Source organism: Aulonocara stuartgranti, assembly GCF_965226115.1.
Source record: "Aulonocara stuartgranti genome assembly, chromosome: 17".
Taxonomy (NCBI): domain Eukaryota; kingdom Metazoa; phylum Chordata; class Actinopteri; order Cichliformes; family Cichlidae; genus Aulonocara; species Aulonocara stuartgranti.
This window is the reverse complement of record NC_138953.1, coordinates 10,722,642-10,743,728: the sequence shown is the minus strand read 5'-3', so window position 1 is coordinate 10,743,728 and position 21,087 is coordinate 10,722,642. Positions and strand designations below refer to the sequence as shown.

General features: G+C 41.4%; 2 protein-coding genes across 3 annotated transcripts; both read right to left on the bottom strand.

Moving 5' to 3' along the window:
- Positions 1-781: 781 nt before the first annotated feature.
- LOC309693036 (uncharacterized protein) lies at positions 782-9,103 on the bottom strand. Its single transcript, XM_082512018.1, has 5 exons — positions 9,010-9,103; positions 7,464-7,532; positions 7,305-7,353; positions 2,075-2,167; positions 782-1,807 (listed from the first exon to the last, which is right to left on the bottom strand). Exons 2-5 carry the CDS (start codon positions 7,484-7,486, stop codon positions 1,496-1,498), a joined length of 477 nt encoding a protein of 158 aa, XP_082368144.1. The 5' UTR covers positions 7,487-7,532; positions 9,010-9,103; the 3' UTR covers positions 782-1,495.
- Positions 9,104-14,064: 4,961 nt separating this feature from the next.
- Positions 14,065-19,457, bottom strand: LOC309691968 (uncharacterized protein). Of its 2 annotated transcripts, XM_082510049.1 has the most exons (5): positions 17,026-19,457; positions 16,822-16,939; positions 16,653-16,690; positions 14,942-15,783; positions 14,065-14,777 (listed from the first exon to the last, which is right to left on the bottom strand). In XM_082510049.1, exons 1-4 carry the CDS (start codon positions 17,125-17,127, stop codon positions 15,769-15,771), a joined length of 273 nt encoding a protein of 90 aa, XP_082366175.1. In that variant the 5' UTR covers positions 17,128-19,457; the 3' UTR covers positions 14,065-14,777; positions 14,942-15,768. The 2 variants fall into 2 exon arrangements, with proteins under 2 accessions (XP_082366175.1, XP_082366174.1); XM_082510048.1 differs by having other exon boundaries at positions 14,942-16,690.
- Positions 19,458-21,087: the final 1,630 nt, after the last annotated feature.

Here is a 21,087-nt window from a genome sequence, read left to right as displayed (position 1 = left end):
GAAAACCTTTGTTAAACTCTATGCTACCATTTGCTTTTTCTCCGCCAAAATCTCCGGCGTCTGACGTCACCTACAACATCACTTCCGTCACTTACCGTTCCCTTCCGTCACTTACCGTAGAAGTCATTCGCTCATTCTGCCTTTTACAAACATTTGTAAATGAATGGGTCATGTTAAAGCGCTCAGTGAATTTAAGAGTAAAAGGTGCCATTGTTGCAACAATTGGTTAAGTGTCTTCCCTCCTGAATATTCTACAATAAGTAGAACTAAGTGGTGTAACTGGAAAGTGGAAATGAAACCACAGAAACTCAGCAATGAAGTGACAGACCACACAAAGTTACAGAGCAGGTACACTCAAAAAAATAATTCATTGGATGAACTTAATTTCATCTTGCCACCTATATTCCATCTAAACAAATCATGTTAAATCAATCCATCTTGATTGTGTTGTTTCAACACTAAATATGTTTGTAAGTGTAACATAATTTAAACATTAACATTCAGTTAATTTGATTTTTATTCAGTTAACATGTTTGTACCAAGTTAGTCTAATTAAATTAATTTAAATTCATGTTATATTGTTTAAACACTTTGGCACATCAAAAGTCAGTCTTGTTACATGAACTAGTAAAATATTTGTTTGTTTCACCAATGTTAATCTTGTTGAATGAACAAATGTAATTTATGTCTGTAGTACTTACACCAGTCATGTTTCAGTTAGTGTTTGTATTGCTTATGTAAACATTACTTTTAATTAAATTAATGAAACATACATAAATGATAACTTGCAAAACCATCTTTTATTTTGCTTGAACATTCTTAAAACAGTTGGCAGGATCCCAGTTCAGCCTAGCTTTCTCCCCTTTAACGATCTCATACCAAGACCACAGAACTTCCAGATCAAGACATGCTGACTGAAAGAAAAAATACAATAAAATAACCCTAACCCTAATAATAAAAATGAAATAAGTCTGTTGAATAGTTTGCAGACAAAAAATATTATCCCCAAAGCAACTTTCGTAAAATGTAGTAAAATATGCATTGCAAACAACAATATGAATTTTAACACAATTTAAAGCTCAGACATAACATTCAACATTACTATAATATTACAACATTACTATGTTGCTTGCATACATTAGTCCTCCATTTAATCAGGCTGTATCCATTAATAGTGACTTTATGCTATTTAACGTGTGGAGAAAACATTCAATTTTGAGCATAACTGCTCCACTCAAACAATTTGTGAAAACCAGTGTGCATTTGCCTTTGTAACAATTGCCATCTGGCAAAAATCAGTGTTTACACTTCAAGTGTATAAGACTTTAAGTTATGGACGAACAATCTTTGTGTAATAGCCACAGAGCAAACCACATAGTTTATATGAACATTTTATAACTTACAATTTTAAACTTTAAAACAGTAAACACATATTTGCATTGCAGAAACCTTGAAAAAAAAATATCTGGCTTGCATGAGTCCGTTTCAAGCTCATTCACCCCATTAGCTTGTTTTTTAGGAACTGTGCCTTGGATGACAACCTCTGTCCATCCAGCTTCATGATAATCTTTTGCAAGACTTCAAAAGTGCATTTGAGCTCCGGTGGGTAGCTTAGGTTCAGACAGTATATCAGTCCAAATAACAGAGCACAAGCAATTGCAATGCTCCTCAAACCAGTGAGAACCTCCACGCCTTCAATCAGGACACCGATGTTCTCTGGGTCATCTCCAGGCTCCGCACCCTCCTGATGTATGACATACACTCCCATCACAGTTTGTTCCATGGCTTCAGTGTTGGCCTCAGTGTTCTGTGACGTAAAATATAATAATACATTTGTTTGAGTCTACATATGAAAAAAAAAAAAAAGGAATTCAGCAATCAGCGTGAATATGCTGATATATTTACTAAATTCTATGTCTCTGGTTTCACACCTCAGAAATTTGACATGAAACAAAACAAGGACAATATCTTTTATTCACACGTGGTGTCACATTTTACCATTTCATATATCGAAATTACCCATAACTCCTGGAGCAAATTACATAACACAGAACAACTTGTGAATATAACTGACCGTATATTCCTTCACAAGTTTCTCATGGTCTTCATTCAGGTAGACACACAAGGACTTCAGGATGCATGCTCGTCTTGTATGTATTGTGTCATCCTAAGAAAAAAGGGAATCCATAATGACAATATTTAACTTTTAGGCAGCAGTTTGAAAAAGGAATACTTAGTTTGGAAGAGTCCAAAAGGCCACATGGTAAATAGACTGGTTCTTATATAGCGTTTTTCTACTCAGAGCACTCAAAGCTGCCTTTATACAACAATTCATTCACCCAATCACTTTTTCTAAACTGTTTAAATGGCCTGTATTTATATAGGTGCTTTACTAGTCCCTAAGGACCCCAAAGCGCTTTACATATCCAGTCATCCACCCATTCACACACACATTCACACACTGGTGATGGTAAGCTACATTGTAGCCACAGCCACCCTGGGGCGCACTGACAGAGGTCGAGGCTGTCGAACACTGGCGCCACCGGGTTTAGTGCTTACTGTCTAACATTCATACACATTCACACTCCGATGAATGCATCGGTGAGCAACTTGGGGTTAGTATCTTACCCAAGGATATTTGGCATGCACACTGGAGGAGCTTGGGACCAACCCGCCAAGCTTCTGATTAGTAGCTGACCTGCTCTACCACCTGAGCTACAGCCACCTCAAAACATCTGTCTAAACCAAATCAGACACAAAATGAGGCAACACTAATGTTTTTTTGGGGGGTTTTTTCCCCATTTTGATCAAAATTAACCATACGATTTTATCAATTACTTATTAATATAAGACTGATGCTTATATAATTTGTATAAAATATGAAAACCTCTTAGGACTTTTGCCTACCATATGTATAGATATCTTTATTCATAAAATTGCCAGATTATGGGCATAAAAAGTTCTTAAGCACAGATCTAACCCACCTTGGAGATGGCCACCATGATGTGTCTCATTTTTCTGCCAGCCACCCCACCTTTGCCTTGAAAGAGCTCCATCATGCGTGGAGTGTACAAGTCTAGCTCATAAAAGAATCTAGATAGCAGCGGTACTGTCGATATGCGCAGGAATTCCTTGTCAATCTGAAAAACATGAACAATGCACTTATAATATGCACCAGAGGAAGGACATACCAGGAATTATTAGCTGTTTTATCACTATGTTATGTCAATATTAGTGAAGCAAGAAATAACTGGTCAACCATAAACACACTCTAAAAGTTAGACATATAGGACATGCACCTCTTTCTCGGTGAACAGAGCTGGCCATCTGCTTTTAAAATCTGCAATAAAGGGCTGTCCTTGAATAACTTCTTGCCTTCTGTACGAAAAAGTCTTCTGCATTTTCATTGTCACTATATTGTCATTGTTTCTCTTCTGAACCTCTGAAAGCAGTGCAATTCTCTCTTTTTCCAGGCTGTCAGTGGTTTCTCCTTTTGGATACTGCGGACAGTAATTGACTTCTGCTCTTCTAGGCTTTTTGACATTCAATGCTGCCTTACTTTTGTCTTGGGCCTTGTTCTTTAGTGAATTTACCAACACCTCAGCACAGCCCAGGCCTCTCAGTTTGGTCCGGACATTGGCCATTTTATACTTGAGGCTAATTTTCCAACCATAACAGCCATTAAAGGATCCCTGCTCCCTCAGACAAGGATGCTGTTTGACAAGGGCTTCTGCAACTTCATTCAGGTCATTGTCAGTTGGATAGACTTTAAATTTTATTATTTCTTCAGCCAGCCTTTCTAAAAGGTGGGATTTCAGTTTTGGTGAGGGGGTCAAATGAGTTCCACCAGCAATGAACTCAGCATTGGCCTTTTCAAGTTGCAGTTCAGCCTCATAGCTGAAATGAGGGACTGTGAAGACACTTGGCCACACTGACAGTCTTGTAGACGGTGATGAACCTGACGATGAAACGGGCCTTGTATTGTCTGTGTCTGAAGAGCTTGAAAAGGAATGTGTTGGACTTCGCACTGGTTGACATGTCACTCCATCTTCTGTAAAACTTTGCAACTGCACACTATCCAAGTATACAACCTTTAAAGTTGCTTTATCATTAATTTCAGAGATCGCAGTCAGATTTACAAAATCATTTCCGAAATCAGGATCTTGATATTGAAGACGAAAATCCTGTTGCACTCCAAAATTTGTCTTTATTTCCTGACACAATTCCTCAATGGAGTCTGATATCCCAGCTGGTAAAATTAGTTTCCTGGCATCATCTTCTCCGAGAATGATCCTCAGTCTTATGGGCTGGGGCATCATGCTGACCTGGACAAATATCAAATATTTAAAAAATAAATAAAGATGTACTCATTGACTATTGTGCGAGTGTGTGTAACAAATTCTAATGTCAACGATAATTTGATGATGTCACCTTGGCCTCGAGGAATTTTTTTACTGGAGAAGTGAATAGTGCATTTTCCATATTTGTCTTGCATTCTTCTAATTAATGACAATTCTTGCATAAGATGCTTAAAAGAAATCTACTCTCAATAAATTAAGTAGCAATTGGTCTGCAAAGTATGATGTATTATTTACTGTGCCAGGTGATATAGGGGGAAAATACTTACAAACATCACTCCTGTTTACCCTGCAAGTTAGTGTGTCTCTTCAGAGTAACCAGACGCAGGCCTCCCACTGAATAGGCAGCTAACGGGTAGTCATCGAGTAGTTCCCCATGCTCAATCAGAGACACCTCTCTCGCATGTGACATGTCAAGCTCAAAAGCTCTGAAGTGCTCTCGATACCAAGCAGAGAACTTTTTTACAAAAAAGTATATTCTGCCATGCAAAATAAAAATCTGCAGAATTTCTGCAAACTCTGGCAAACCAAATATTTGCCCATGAACAACTATCATTCCTGTGCTGTAGTTCATGCCATTGTATGACACGCTTTTTGTAATATGGACATCAGTTTCATCTGGTAATCTTTGCTTTATAGCTACTGCGATATCACTTTTCAGAACATCAATTGGTACTGATGAGCCAACATTTACCATTAAAGGTGTCTTATGGTCAGAAGAGTGCAAGTCAGAGGCAATCACGAGCTGATGTTTTTTGGCAAGTGTAACAGGTATGTTCTTAAAACAGTTTGTATGGCGAGCAATTTGTTTAAAAAAAACTATGTTTCGCCTCAAATCTCATTGTCCATTTGTGGACAAGAGGCCCAAAATGCCGAATCAGAGCAGGGTAGTGCTCCAAATAATGATGTTTAGGGAGAAGACTGTTGTTTGGAAAAAGTTCTTGGTATCTCTGGCGATGTTCACTGATTTTACACTCAAGGTAGGAAATCGACTCATCAGACTGGACAGGGGCTACAACAAGCTCCACAATGTCCTTCAGATCCAAAACAATATGCCATGCAGGTTCATCCTCTGGAACAAGTGGACCAATAATTAGAGGCAACAAACGAAGCAGAGACCAATTTTCATGTGCATTTCCACCAATATTTTTTTTTAATGAGAAAGTCTGGGGAATTGCATGACGCCGGTTGGTTTTATCTGCCCATTTATACTCAAAATTTTGGATCAAGTTGTTAAGTTTTTCTAAGGTGAAATACTTTTTAGAGATTAAAAAAGAAAAACAATGCGCAAGCTCCACTGGTATTATGCCCTCTAGCAGATCATGTGCTACATCTGGAGGGTAGCCTGCAGTGACATGAAAATGGCTCAGATTCTTACTCAAAATACAATCTCGCTTAACTCCACAACAAGCACTTGCTGTTTCTTGTGCACGCTTCAAATGGAATTCATGAAGTTCCGGTGTTCTATGCTCAAAATCACCAGCAGTCACTGACTTTATTTCAGATTTTTTAGCTGTACAGAATCTGCATATGTATTCAGCAGAAAAACTTTCCACAAAACCTGCCAGCCCATGGGCTCCTAGGTTGTCAGCTATGACGCAGCTCACAGTTCCTTTAATACACTCGTTCAACTGACTGATGAACACACCATGTTGCTCCAAAGTTACCAGATCTCTCAAAAGTGGATCAAAGACTTTTTCAAACCCAAATGTCCTCAAATCTTCACTCTTGCAAAGGATTGCCAAATAAATGGATGAAAGGGCTGAATGAGAACCAGGTGGTAAATTGCCCAAGACCCAATATACACCACAAAGCTTGTGCTTTTTCCGTGAGGTCCCAAGAGGATTACAAACCTCAAAATCATCAATATAAAGGTTAATAGAAATTCTCAACTTCTCACCATCTAGAAAGCTATTTCTTTTATAATGCTCCCCATCTCGAAAAGATCTGTAAACCCTCTGATCACCATTCAGATTCTCTCTATTTTCTTGAGCTATTTGTTCTTCAATCACTCTATCCAGCAATTTATTGTGACTCAATATTTCCTGCAATAACTGTAATAAAGGGATGTACTGAAATGACTTCCTTTGGTCTATCGATAAAAAATACTCAACAGGCTCTACAACCCTAAAATTTTGTATGTAGTATAGTTTTCTTTTATAAGGAGTGGCAAGAGGGCCACACTTTCCCAATATTTTAGCCACAGGGTTAGAAACACATACAGAATTTGCAAGCTCTTCAATAACAGCCTGACTAATATGGAGGTTATGGCTCTTAAAAATTTCTGTAATTGTACGTTTTGTCAGAGGTACACTAGCTGAACTCAACAGAAAAACTAACTCCTCTAAGAACTCATCTAATCCTTTTGCTGGAACATGAAATATGTGTTCCAATTTCAACAATATTACTGCTAATTTCCGTTCAATTAGTTCGGGCTGATTTTCAACAGCACTATTATCACATTCTGTCACTGACTCACTTTCAAATTCACCATAGGATACATCTTCAGAACAGCTAGCCCTTACATTATCAGAGGACTCTATCACTTGAACTGGGTCCACACGTGTAACTACCCTGTCTTTAAAATCTTTAAGTGTGTGTGGATGATGCTTCCTCTTTTTGTGTGTATAAAATGTATTGTAAATATTTGTCTTGAAAGGGCAACCAAGAAACACACAACTAACTGTCTCGTTACTTCGCAGATGTGTTCCAATATGGACAAAAAAATCTCTCTCAGAGAAGACGTCACTGCAGTCACATAACTCACATTTAAAAGTTACTGAACTTGAAGCTGTCTGTGTAAACTGAGATGAATGAGCTTTATAGACATGAGTGTTCAGTCCACTCCAAGTCTTAAATGTGCACGGACAATTAACATATATGCACAGATAATGTTGACCTATTCCGTAATGATGATGTAGTTTATAATGTTGAAGTAATTTGTACCTGCTGCTCTCTCTGGTAACACAATGCTTGCACTGCCACATACACGTCACTGATAAAAAATGAAATATGCATTAGAAAACGTCAAGGAGATTAAACTTCTGCATCATCCAAAAAAAATAAATAAATAACATAATAATAATAAGGCAAACATGAACTTACCATGTATTGTTGAGGAGGTGCATAAGAATCTCAGAGCATGGGAATGTGGCTTTATTTTGTGATGTATTTCTGGGGAAAGAAATTAATTAAAACAAAGTTATTACTCTGACAAATTTGTGTTAATATCTACATACTGTGAAATGTGAAGACTGTTACGGTGCGTACACACCGAACGCGATAGACGCGACCAGAGCTTCAGGTTTACATGTAAAGTCAATGGAGGAGCACGATGAAGCGCGACTGGGGGTCCAGCTAAACTTCGGAAGCAGATTTGCATTGAGAAAACGCTTTTCTGCCTACTTCACACGACTGACGCCTTTGAAGCGCGAAGTAAAATACGCACTGCAGTTTGTGTGGTGCATTTTGTGCATTCGCGCTTATCACGTCTACCGCTCGAGTTGGTAAAATCTGCGGGACAGCAGCTTCTCAAACTCGGCAAGGGACAGAAGGTGGTACAGCTGAAAGCGGCCGTCATCCAGACGGAGCTTCTGGAGCAAGTGGTGAAACTCACCAAACTGCTCACGCTTGTGGAAGACCTGATGGACCCAGGTACAGTGAGGACGTCCTTTAGGCACTGCTCTGCTCTCCACAGCAAATAGAGAAGGGAGACTCTTTCTTCAAACGCTAGATTGACAGCTGCCATTTTAATAACATACCGTCTGGCACTACTTCCTCCCAGATCTCTTCTTCATACGCGTGAAAATTGCATATAAAGCTCGACCAGTTCATGCTGGACGCGCTTCGAGGTGCAAATGTGCACGAGATCAGCTAGGGGCATCTATCGCGTTCGGTGTGAACGCACCGTTAGTCAGCCTAATGCAGAGCACCAGAGAAACTATAACCCAAACAATTATCCACCTAAATCATTCTGAATTCAAAAATTAAGTGAATATATTACAAAAAAAGAAAATGCACATGCAATTATTGTGACAGATTTTATCTTACTCCTTGTTATTAACTCCCCTAAACGCTGGTTTAGTTGAATTAAACCTTTCATCAATCCAGTTAATGCGGTTGCCCGCGACTAAACTCCACTGACAAAAACAGGAATTTTAGATAGAGCATCATAAAATACTCATAAAATCACCAAAACCATGTCGGTCAGTCTGACCACTACTACCAACAATCACCAACTCCGGTTAAGCAGAAAGTAACCCTTCATTCATGGAGCTATATGCGAAGACGTTACGGCTCTACGCGGCTTTCCCGCTCTTCAAAGTTAGCTAACTCCAGAGAAGAAAAACAGTCCTACCAACGCAGATAACCATGAAACACACCTCATTCAAAGTCGACAGAAACAAAAACAAAAAAAACGAACTTACCAAAATAACCTCATCAGTTTTTGCTCTGTTGCAACAATTAGCGACTCCGGTTAAGTTTTTTAAAAAAAACATTAAATTCACCGACTTACATTTGAAAAATGTTTGGGTCTACAACCTCCCTGCTATATATAAATCTCCACACTACACAGGTAAAAATTTTTAACTAATAGTATTTATCTCTCACTCCACTAACCTAAATAAATATATCAAGAAATATTACTTACCTCACTATCAGGTATGCCAAAGAAGTAACTCCACGTGCGCTCGTTAACTTCTCAACGGACCTTTCCGCATCCGGTGGGCGTGGAGCATGCGCAATACATGATGCTATCAGAGCCTTTGGTTTGATGGACCTCATTCTCATTGGATTGCCATGAACGAATTTAACTCATCAAAGTTTTCTTTGATTTATATTCAACAAAAAAGAATGAATCATTTAATGAGCATAAAAATGATTTCTTCATGTGATGTAAACATATTACTACTTTGTTAATCAAACACATGCCCTAGTTGATTTTTTTGAGTGTATAGTGTGTAAGTCACCAACACTGTGCTGACTCCAGATGCCAAGTTCCCAACCTCCTCTGGCGTTAACATCACCACAAAAGATGTATTCTGGGAGCTCTATGGTGTCATGGCTCCTACAGGTGTAATGTGTAGGTGGGCCAGTACTTCATTTAAGTTTTATTTCTACTGTGTAACTCCAATTTACAAGAACAGGTGTTTCTGCTAAAAGTCCAAAAGGGCTCTTGGAGATTAGTGTTGAACTAATTTAATTATATTTAGTTTAGCTATCTGTAACTATTTTCTAACTAGGTGGGTAACTTTGTTGTTACCTACATAGGCTGGTTTTCCAGGTTCTTTACATCAGACTTTAATATAAAGTACAACCTTGAATAAAAACAAAAGAACTGTTTCAAAAGGCTTAAGGCAGAATTCTATTACTACTTGTGTTTCAAACTCAAAACCAATTAATTTACTCTTGCAGCAGGTGACATGTTCGGTTATTTATTTTTTTTTTTTTAAAAAGGAGAGAGGGAAAATTACAAAAGGCAGCTTCATGTGATATCTGGCCAGTCATCTTTCCTGAAGCGTGACAAAGGGAAATCTGGATTCAGAAGAGATAATTTCTACTCCCACTGGCAGACTATAATTTCCATTTTTTAGAGGTGTGTCACCTGACAAGATCTCACCATAAGAAACAAGCTTTTTTAAATTATACAGTCTAAATCCAACAAGGGGAGTCTTTTCTTCTTATCATCTTTTTTTGCTGACATTTTGTGTTTTGTATTAATTCTCATAGTTTTGTTAAGCCATGTTGGACACAAACTAAAGTCTTGAAAAACTGTGAATACTCTGAATACTAAATGTTGTTAACAGAGTCTCAGAGTCATCAAACATGACACCGGTGTTCTGAAAGTGCATTAAGTACAGTGGTGTTTTGTGCTAAATGCTGCCTTCACTGTGTTTACAGACAACTAAATATTTCACTGATCATTTTACTTTTAAATGCAGCCAAATCTCTGTGCAGTTGTCATTTTTAACACACACAAATATAGATTTTTAAAGCCAGCTTTCTTGCTGAAGTCCCAATGTATTGCTCTGGTATGCCCAATATTAGTATCCAGTAAAGCTTTCTGTATTATAATAATCAGTACTGTATGAACTCAAATGTCTGACATTTTATATGATATTTAAATTAGATTTTTTTAAACTGTTAAAATAAAAAACTGGTTAATCACCTTCCCATATGAATTTGCTTTTTAAATTACTTGATATAGTTAAAGCAGCTGTTGATGCATGCTCTCATGACAAGGTCTTTCGTGACTCTGCAAATAGTCCATTTGAGCTATACAGGCAATATGACCTGGCAGAGACTTGCTCAACCCAACTCTGTTGATCACCAGCAGTGAAAAAGCAGATAAGGAGTGACAACACAGCCAACATGATAACACAGTTTGCATTTAGGTGACAGTAACAGAGTCTTGGGGCAGTTTTCTTTTTAAGTTTGAAGAGAATGAAAATAAAAAAAAACACCATCAAAGGTCAGAAGATAAAATGCCAGTGTTAGCTGTGGGGAGACTTCAGCAAACCAGGGCAGATGTGACAGATAGTGTCTCTAAAAAACATTAGATCAATTATTCATACACAGAAGAAAATATAAGGGAATGCATGCATCATTGCTTTACAATCGTATGAGCTAAATTCATACAGATGAGTCATACTAAATATAGATAAAGACAAGCAGACTCAAATTACAATATGCAAACAGTGCATCAGCGGCTATAGTATGTCAGATTTTTAGTTTGAAGCCATTTTAAGAAAAATAGAAAAAAAGATTATTATACTTATAGAAACAGTGATGTTATGTGTAGTTTTCAACATCAGTGATAGAGTACCATATTCCAGCTTTGAATCACCATGTTGTTAGTACTGCATGGATCATCACTGATGCTGGTGAGCATATTTTGGATACTTACAGTAACTCCCAGAGCAGCATCATCCTACAGTACAAGCTTCAACATCACCTTAAAGTAGCTTGTAGGACTGACATTGTATATAGCTTTTTGAAACTTTGACATTTAAAATGATTAAATAAATTTTTCATTGTAACAAGTAATGCTTTTGCTTTGTAAACACAAGTTAGCTAGGCTTTTAAATAATCACCTGAGAAAAACTTAGGGATATAAAAATAAAACTATAAAAATAGTTTTTGTGCTGTCTGTCTTTCCTGTGCTTATAGTGTTTCGCCTGTGGCTACAGCTAGCTAAAACTATACTGCATTCATTGAAGCAAAATATTAATTAAACGGAATGCACAATTTTAATTATAGTTAGATTTTTCTGTGACTCAATTATCTAGCCTACAGTTTTCCTACATATAAAGCACATTTCACATCGTAGTCAAAGGAGCTTGCAAAGAAAAGCGTCTGGACTTCTTTAAGTTGCTTGAAGACGTTTCACCTCTCATCCGAGAAGCTTCTTCAGTTCTAAGGTCAAATGGTGGAGAGTCCCAGATATAAACCTAGTGGGAGAAACCCCCCACAGAGGGACAAAAGGACCCCCTGATGATCCTCTAATCGCCTGAGCCAAGGTGTGAAACTGGGTGTGGGTCCCAATCAGCCAGAGTTTCAGGTGTGTTCATTGTGAAACCTGGCCCCACCTTATCATGCTAATTCCTGAGGTCAGATGGCCCAGGATGTGAGTGGGCATTAAGGCATCTGGGAAGGGATCTCAAAACTGGATTATAGATGGCAGAGAGTTGGTGTCGTAAACCCCCGCCTCTGTTCAAAGATGGTCGCTCACAGTGGACATAGATGGCTTCTTTCACTCCTCTTTCAAACCATCTGTCCTCTCTGTCCAAAATGTGAACATTGGCATCCTCGAAAGAGTGTCCTTTATCCTTAAGATGCAGATGGACTGCTGAGTTTTGTCCTGTGCAGGTGGCTCTTCTGTGTTGTGCCATGTGCCTGTGAAGTGGCTGTTTGGTCTCTCCAATGTAGAGGTCTGAGCATTCCTCGCTGCACTGTACAGCATACACCACATTGTTAAGTTTGTGTTTTGGCGTTTTGTCTTTCGGGTGAACCAGTTTTTGTCTGAGCGTGTTGCTGGGTCTGAAATGCACCGGGATGTCATGCTTGGAGAAAACTCTCCTGAGTTTTTCTGATACACCGGCTACATAGGGGATGACAATGTTGTTGCGTCTGTCTTTCTTATCCTCCCTCGCTGGTGTCTGATCTTCTTTTCTGTGCCTCTTTGCTGACTTTAAGAACGCCCATTTAGGATAGCCGCACGTTTTGAGTGCTTCCTTTACATGTGTGTGTTCCTTCTTTTTTCCTTCAGGCTTAGAGGGAACATGTTCTGCCCGGTGGTGTAGGGTCCTAATTACTCCAAGTTTGTGTTCCAAAGGGTGATGGGAGTCAAAGAGGAGGTACTGGTCCGTGTGTGTGGGCTTCCGGTAAACTTCGATGTTGAGTTTGCCGTTCTCTTCAATGTGCACAGCGCAGTCCAGGAAAGGCAAACAGTTGTCCTTTGTGTCTTCCCTGGTGAACTTGATGTTTTTATCCACAGCGTTAATGTGCGCAATGAAGGATTCCACTTCTTATGTCTTGATTTTGACCCAGGTGTCGTCCACATATCTGTACCAGTGGCTGGGTACTCTTCCTTTGAAAGAGCCAAGAGCCTTCCTTTCCACTTCCTCCATGTAAAGGTTGGCTACAATAGGTGACACGGGGGAGCCCATGGCACAGCCATGTTTTTGTCTGTAAAAGCCTCCGTTGTACTTGTAATATGTAGTGGTGAGGCAGAGGTCTAACAGTGTGCAGATCTGATCGGGTGTGAAGTCAGAACTCGCTTCATTTCATTTCACATCATACACAGTGCTGTATTTGCATTTGATAATTACAACTTGATGAACTGTATTTTACCAATATTTATATTTTCTTGCATTTATAAAACATGCCACTCTGCTTCCAGTAGATCTGTCCATGTTTCTTGATAGTCATGTACTACCAGCAATGCTTATTTTATTCAAAAATGCTCATAAGGTGATTAAACAATCCTAGATTGACTGATTGAGTTCAGAACTCGCTTCATGTGACCTCTTAACATGATTGTCAATTGTCAAAGTAAGAGGGCAACTAGAAATATCCTGGGTATGCTGAACCCAGAGTCAGTTACTTCTGTACGATACTCAAGTCTTCAGTTAGCGCTCTCTTCAGTGGAAAACCCAGAGTTTGCTCACCTCAGTCTTACAGTTTTTCTCAGTTGCTTTGGTGCATTTCTCACAACAGAATTGATCTCTGCACCACTACTAAGGCTCTTCTCAAAACAATTAGTGCAAACTGCAAAACATGGTGGATAACTTGCAAAAGTGAGTCACTTCATCAAAAAGAAAAGTCAGTTGCTCAAAATAAGTAGTCAATGCTTCAAAAGCAAGTCCCTTAATCAAAACAGATAATATATTCATCAAAAGCAAGTACTTATATCAATCAAAGTGTCAGGGCTGTCACAATTACAAGTCATTACAGCAGCACTTTTTGGTCACAAAATCAAATGGTTTGAACATGTTCTCATTGTGACGGATTTCTTTGTAGGTGCTTCCCAATGACATGTTAAACCAAAAATTGTAAAGGAAAATCAAGACACTTCATATGCACTCTTGATAATATTTAATTGAAACTGTTCACAGCATTGTGCAACTGGGGAAATACAGTAAATTAAACATTTTACAGCAAACAAACTCACTTAGACAGTAAACCTTACTGCAGTAGTTATGAAACAAAAAACAAAAAAACAAAAACTGAAAAACAGACACTGCTGCATATCAATCATTGATATCTAGACGCTCCCGTCTGTCTGCCCAAATATTTGCATCAACATCAGCAAATGTCAGCTCTATCGATGCATCAGGGAAAATATCTTCTGGAGTGTCGAATCCACCCTCTGCAGGACTCTGCTGTGATGTCATCACAAGCTGCATCCATAGCTGCTAGCAGGGTCATTTGGGTATGTGGATGCCTGTCATATACCTTCCACCTCCAGGAAGAGAAAAACTCCTCAATTGGATTTAGGAATGGAGTGTAAGGAGGAAGAAACTCCATAAGCATCCTGTTGTGTGCTGCAAACCACTGCCTGACTACAGCAGAGTGATGGAAGCTAACATTATCCCAAACCACTACATACATTGTCCGATTGTCACCAGGATCATCCCTTTCATTTTGTGGGATTAGGTCCCTATAAAGAGCGTCCAGAAAAGCCAACAGGTGTTGTGTACTGTATGCACCAATACAAGGAATATGGGTGTGAACGCCATTTTCTGAGATTGCTGCACACATTGTAATATTTCCTCCTCGTTGGCCTGGAACATCAATGGTGGCTCTTTCTCCAATGTGATTTTGTCCACGCCGTCTGCCTTTTGCGAGATTGAATCCCGCTTCGTCAAGATATACAAACGTGTGCAGGGGTTCCCTGGCTTCCAATTCCAGGATACGCTATACAAAGGATGAGAATAAAAAAGTCTGTAATGGTCCATTTGGCACAACAGATTGTACAGTTTAAATTGTAAATAGGATTACAGTAACATGCATAAATGTAAGTGCAGTACATGGCCTAAACTTTTACAGTAAACAGAGGTACATATGCAAACATGTTTTACCTGTACATACTGGTGACGGAGCTCCTTCACTCGATCACTGTTCCGTTCAAATGGTACTTTGTACAATTGCTTCATGGACATTTCATTCCGTCTGAGGACTCTGTCTATGGTGGAAATTGATATTGACTGAATATTTCCGAAGATGGTGTCATCTTCTACGACAGTTCTTTGTATTTCTCTCAGTCTCAAAGCGTTGTTTGCAGCCACCATTGCACAAGTGCTTTCCTCTTGCTGCGGAGTCAACAGTGGACCTCTTCCACCTCTTCTAGGTTGTCTGGCAGTCCTTTTTGAGATGCAGATGAAAAAACACAAACATAAATAAGCGCAAACATGCTTACAGTAATTGTTACAGGACCATCATTCAAAACTCCTTTCTTTACAGCATTACTGTATTGTACCACAGCACACTATGCCACACCTGGGCCAAGTCTGCGCTTCAGTTACAGTACGTCTATATGTAAAGATCTATAAGGTCATGTCCTAATGCAAGTCTCCTGTATGACTATGGAAGTGCAGAGCAAATTAGTTTGTGCTGAATAACTACATTACAGTATGCTCACCTGTTTTCCCGACGAAATGTCTGAATAATAGAACTTACAGTAGTTCTCCCAACATTTGGTTGCACCCTTCGACCAGCCTCGGCCATTGTGAGGCCATGGTTTATCACATGATCCACAAGTGTTGCCCTGATTTCGTCAGGAACGTGTCTATGTGGTTGGCCTCTTCTTACCCGGTTTTGTCCTTGTCCTCGTCCTCCACCGATCCTCACCTCTCTTCCACAAGGCTGACGTTCCATGTTCTCCAGTTTTGTAGATTCAGTATGCACCTCATGCCAATCCTGTCTGTTGGTTTACATTATATATACAGGGAGTGCAGAATTATTAGGCAAATGAGTATTTTGTCCACATCAACCTCTTCATGCATGTTGTCTTACTCCAAGCTGTATAGGCTCGAAAGCCTACTACCAATTAAGCATATTAGGTGATGTGTATCTCTGTAATGAGAAGGGGTGTGGTCTAATGACATCAACGCCCTATATCAGGTGTGCATAATTATTAGGCAACGTCCTTTCCTTTGGCAAAATGGGTCAAAAGAAGATATCTCACTCAAAAATAGTGAGATATCTTGCAGAGGGATGCAGCAGTCTCAAAATTGCAAAGCTTCTGAAGCGTGATCATTAGTGATGGGCAGATGAAGCTTCATGAAGCACTGAAGCTTTTCATCCAATTGGTTCACCCCAGCGCAAAGCGTCTTGAAGCTTCATTTGCTCTAGTAGGACATCTACTGGACGTAAAAATATTAGTTGGCATGAATTTGAAGAGTGTGGCCTTTTGCACACAGCCTGTAAATGTCAACAACAAAAGGAGTGTGTAAAACATGTATATTGTAGTGATGGCAGTATACTGTGTATATTTATACTGGCAGTATGGAAAATGATCATTTGGAAATGCTTAAAATGGAAATGATCATTTACTGTGAGGTGTGGTTGGGGTGTGGACAGTGGTTGTGCTTTTGTAACGTTGAGGTATGGACAGCTACAGACTGAGGCTTTCATCCTCAGTATTGCCCACATTTTATTCTGTAAAAACTAAATTTTCACTGCTTTTATGACCTTTTTAGTGGGGAGAACATAGCTAGGATTTAATGATTTAACAAATCTTTTAAATCCTTTGTCCTCCACAATGCTAAATGGCTGGGAGTCCTCAATCACCATGCTAACCAGGTCTTCATCTATTTGAGATTGTTCTCCTGAGGAAAGACAATAAAGACAAAGCACAAATAAAAATATCACACACGTAACTTATTACAGTTGTATAATATTGTAATATCATTTAGTAACATTACGGCATGCTATATTATCATGGCGTTTGATGGCTCACCTGGTCCTGCTCCATAATCGGTGTTCCCCTTATTCTCATGCAAAGCTCTGTAGTGCCCAAGCATGGATGAGGTGTTGTTGTTATATCCCAGCTCCCTGGCACATAGCAAACACTTCACCTTGTACAAAAGTAAAAACAGCTTAACATAAATTGTATTGCACCATCAGTATTATGAAAATACATCTTCTGTAGAAATTTACATACCTTGTTGGGAGGAATAAGATCAAAATGTTCCCACACAGGGGAGGACATCCTCCTCTTCTTAGCTGGCTCCATTCTCTTCTGACTTTCTCTCCTCACTCTCATAAACCTCCAAACTATCTCCAAACTCTCACTAACTGCAACTCTCCATCAAACACCCACATTTTTGAATGAAGTCTGAGGGGTTTATATCGCTGTCATATCTCGCGGCAAAGTTCGAACCGCTTCCTGAACCAGTCACGTGGTACAGCCGGGCAGCGAGGCTTCAGACGTCATCATTTTCAGCTCCTCCCATAAATGAAGCAAGCCTCGATACGCTCCCTCAATTACTCGACACAAGCTTCGAAGCCTCGATACAGAACATCACATCACTAGTGATCATCGAACAATCAAGCGTTTCATTCAAAATAGTCAACAGGGTCGCAAGAAGCATGTGGAAAAACCAAGGCGCAAAATAGCTGCCCATGAACTGAGAAAAGTCAAGCGTGCAGCTGCCAAGATGCCACTTGCCACCAGTTTGGCCATATTTCAGAGCTGCAACATCACTGGAGTGCCCAAAAGCACAAGGTGTGCAATACTCAGAGACATGGCCAAGGTAAGAAAGGCTGAAAGACGACCACCACTGAACAAGACACACAAGCTGAAACGTCAAGACTGGGCCAAGAAATATCTCAAGACTGGTTTTTCTAAGGTTTTATGGACTGATGAAATGAGAGTGAGTCTTGATGGGCCAGATGGATGGGCCTGTGGCTGGATTGGTAAAGGGCAGAGAGCTCCAGTCCGACTCAGACGCCAGCGAGGTGGAGGTGGAGTACTGGTTTGGGCTGGTATCATCAAAGATGAGCTTGTGGGGCCTTTTCGGGTTGAGGATGGAGTCAAGCTCAACTCCCAGTCCTACTGCCAGTTTCTGGAAGACACCTTCTTCAAGCAGTGGTACAGGAAGAAGTCTGCATTTTTGTAGTTTATTGCACTTTTTTGCAATTTATGTAATTACTATGGACTTAATGCATACATATTATTAAAATATGGGCTATAACAGTTGTATTGATGTATAGCAACTTGAAATGCTCCCACAAATGGCACTACAGCATGTAAAAAAAATAATATAAGCTCTGGTGGACTTGGTTCTATAGTAGGTCTTAAAGGGTTAAATAAATATCGTCAAATAATCGTGATCTCAATTTCAGTGAAAATAATCGTGATTATCATTTTTGCCATAATCGAGCAGCCCTATGTCCGTGTACTCCTGGAGGTTGTGGCTGGAGAATAAATCCCATACAGTTGTTGAGAAGCAGTCCTGCAGTTGAGAAAGGGCTCCTTCAGGCCAGGTTTTTATTGTCTTTGTCTGGGGCTTTGTTTTTCTCAGCAGGGGGGTGTAGGTGGGGGTGAGGGACATGCAGAGGTGGTCAGATCCAGCCAGGTGGGGGAGGGGTGTCGCTCTGAAAGCATGGTCCAAAGTGTGTTCTCCTCTCGTAGCAAAGTCCACAAACTGGACAAATTTAGGAAGCACAGTCTTTAGGCACGCTTTGTTAAAGTCGCCGGCGACAATAAAAACCCCATCGGGGTGGGCAAGCTGTTGTTTGTTTATGGTGTTGAGCAAGAGGCTGAGAGCCGTGCTAACGTTAGCATCCGGCGGTATATAAACAGCTATCACAATAACTACTGTAAACTCCCTCGGGATGTAAAAAGGTCTGCACGAGACTGCCAGAACCTCCAAATCAGGAGAACAGTGTGTGTGAATGATCCTGCTGTTACAACACCACTCGTTATGCACGTAAACACATAGCCCCCCTCCTCTGCTTTTACCTGAGTTGCTGTTTCTGTCATGCCGGTGTAGCGTGCGGCCTGCTAACTCGACTGCAGCGTCGGGAATCAGCGGGTGAAGCCACGTCTCCGTAATAAGAATAATGCTGCAGTTACGTGCAAAGCTTGTGTTGGCTATCTGTAGCTCCAATTCGTCAAGTTTGTGGGTGATGGATCTGGCGTTCGATAGGAAAAGGCTCGGAAGTGCTAGCCGGTGTGGATGTTTGCGTAGCCTAGTGTCTGAGCCCGACCGGCATCCCCTCTTCTGCTTTCTTTCCCTCCGTCGCCTTCTACGCTTGCTGGGCGGGCAGACCATCCACGGTGACCCTGGCGGTCTCGCTATCTCCACCAGGATGTTGTGTGTTCGCTGATAGTCGCCAGAAACAGACAAACTATATTTAAAACCTAGGTCAATTAGGTTCTGGCGACTGTAAGAGATGGCGGCGTTGCAAACATTCAAAAATATCCACATTAAAAGTAAAAACGAGCGCCAAACTGGAGAGCTAAGAGCCGCTGCACCCGTGCGCGCCGCCGAGTACTTTGCTTTCTAATGTTAACGAAGAAATAAAGAAAGAACTGATGCTTCGTGAACTGCCTTCTTCCCTAGACGCGCTTATGACTCTGTGCGTCCGGTTGGATGACCACGTGCGCGCACACCGGAGCGCACACACACGGACGGGACAGGAATCACTGGAGTATCACGGGGCCTCTCCTGCCGGCCGCGCGCCGCACGACTCCGACACCTGTGATGAGGAGGAGCCCACGCAGCTTGGACGCTCGCGGCTGATGCCTGCAGAGCGCCAGCGCCGTCTGGCTGCCAGTGAGTGCGTCTATTGCAGCCGTAAGGGTCACTCTGTCTCCTCGTGCCCGACGCTGGCAAAAGGGCGCGCTCACCAGTGATTGAGAGGGTGCTGGTGGGCGATCTGTCTAGTAAAAACCCTCTCCCCAGACTTCTCTTACCGGCCAAACTTCGAGTACAATCTGTTTTTCACTCGCTTTCAGTACTCATTGACTCTGGGGCTGAGCAGAACTTTATTGACACCTCGCTCGCCGCCAAACTGAACATCGCCTTGGAGCCCTTGTCGCGCCCTCTCCGCGTGCACGCACTCTCTGGTCACCGCCTGCCCGATATCACTCATGTCTCGGAATTCCTTTCGCTGTCTCTCTCGGGCAATCACACGGAGAGGATTTGTTTTTTTGCATTCACGGCTCCGTTCACCCCGCTGGTTCTCGGTCACCCCTGGCTGGTGCTCCATAACCCGCACATTGATTGGGAGAAAGGTGACATCCTGGGTTGGAGTGTGAATTGTCACATGTCTTGCCTTCGGGCGGCCACGTCACCCGTTCCGCTTCTGTCCTCTGGTTCGCCGTCCGACCCCCCGGATCTTTCGGCGGTCCCACGGGTCTATCATGACTTGCGAGGCGTGTTCTGCAAGGATCGGGCGCGGTCCCTTCCCCCCCACCGCCCGTATGACTGCGTTATCGATCTCCTTCCGGGGGCTCCGTTGCCGTCTAGCCGCCTGTACAGCCTCTCCCAGCCGCAGAGGGTCGCTATGGAACGTTACATCTCTGAGTCGCTTGCTGCGGGCTTGATCCGTCCCTCCTCCTCCCCGGTTGTGGCTGGGTTCTTCTTCGTGGACAAGAAGGATGGTTCGTTGCGCCCGTGTATCGATTATCGGGGCCTTAATCTGATCACTGTCAAGAACAGGTATCCTTTGCCGCTGCTTTCCTCTGCTTTTGAGCTGCTCCAGGGCATGACTGTTTTTACTAAGCTGGACCTGCGCAACGCCTACCACCTGGTTCGCATCAGGGAGGGGGATGAGTGGAAGACGGCCTTCAATACTCACCAGGGGCACTTTGAGTACCTTGTTATGCCCTTCGGCCTCACCAACGCTCCCGCGGTTTTTCAAACCATGGTGAACGAGGTGCTTCGTGACTTTGTTAATCGCTGTGTCTTTGTGTACTTGGATGATATTCTCATCTTTTCTAAGACGCTCGCGGAACATCAGGTGCATGTGAGACAGGTCCTGCAACGCCTCTTGGAGAACCGGCTGTTTGTGAAGGGGGAGAAGTGTGAGTTCCACGTGCCTGCAGCAGCTTTCCTGGGCTATATAGTTGAGAGGGGAAATCTACGGACTGACCCTGGAAAGGTGCGTGCGGTGGTTGAATGGCCTGTTCCTCCTAATCGCCGCCAACTGCAACGTTTTCTGGGATTCGCTAATTTCTACAGGAGATTCATTCGCGATTTTAATAGGATCTCCC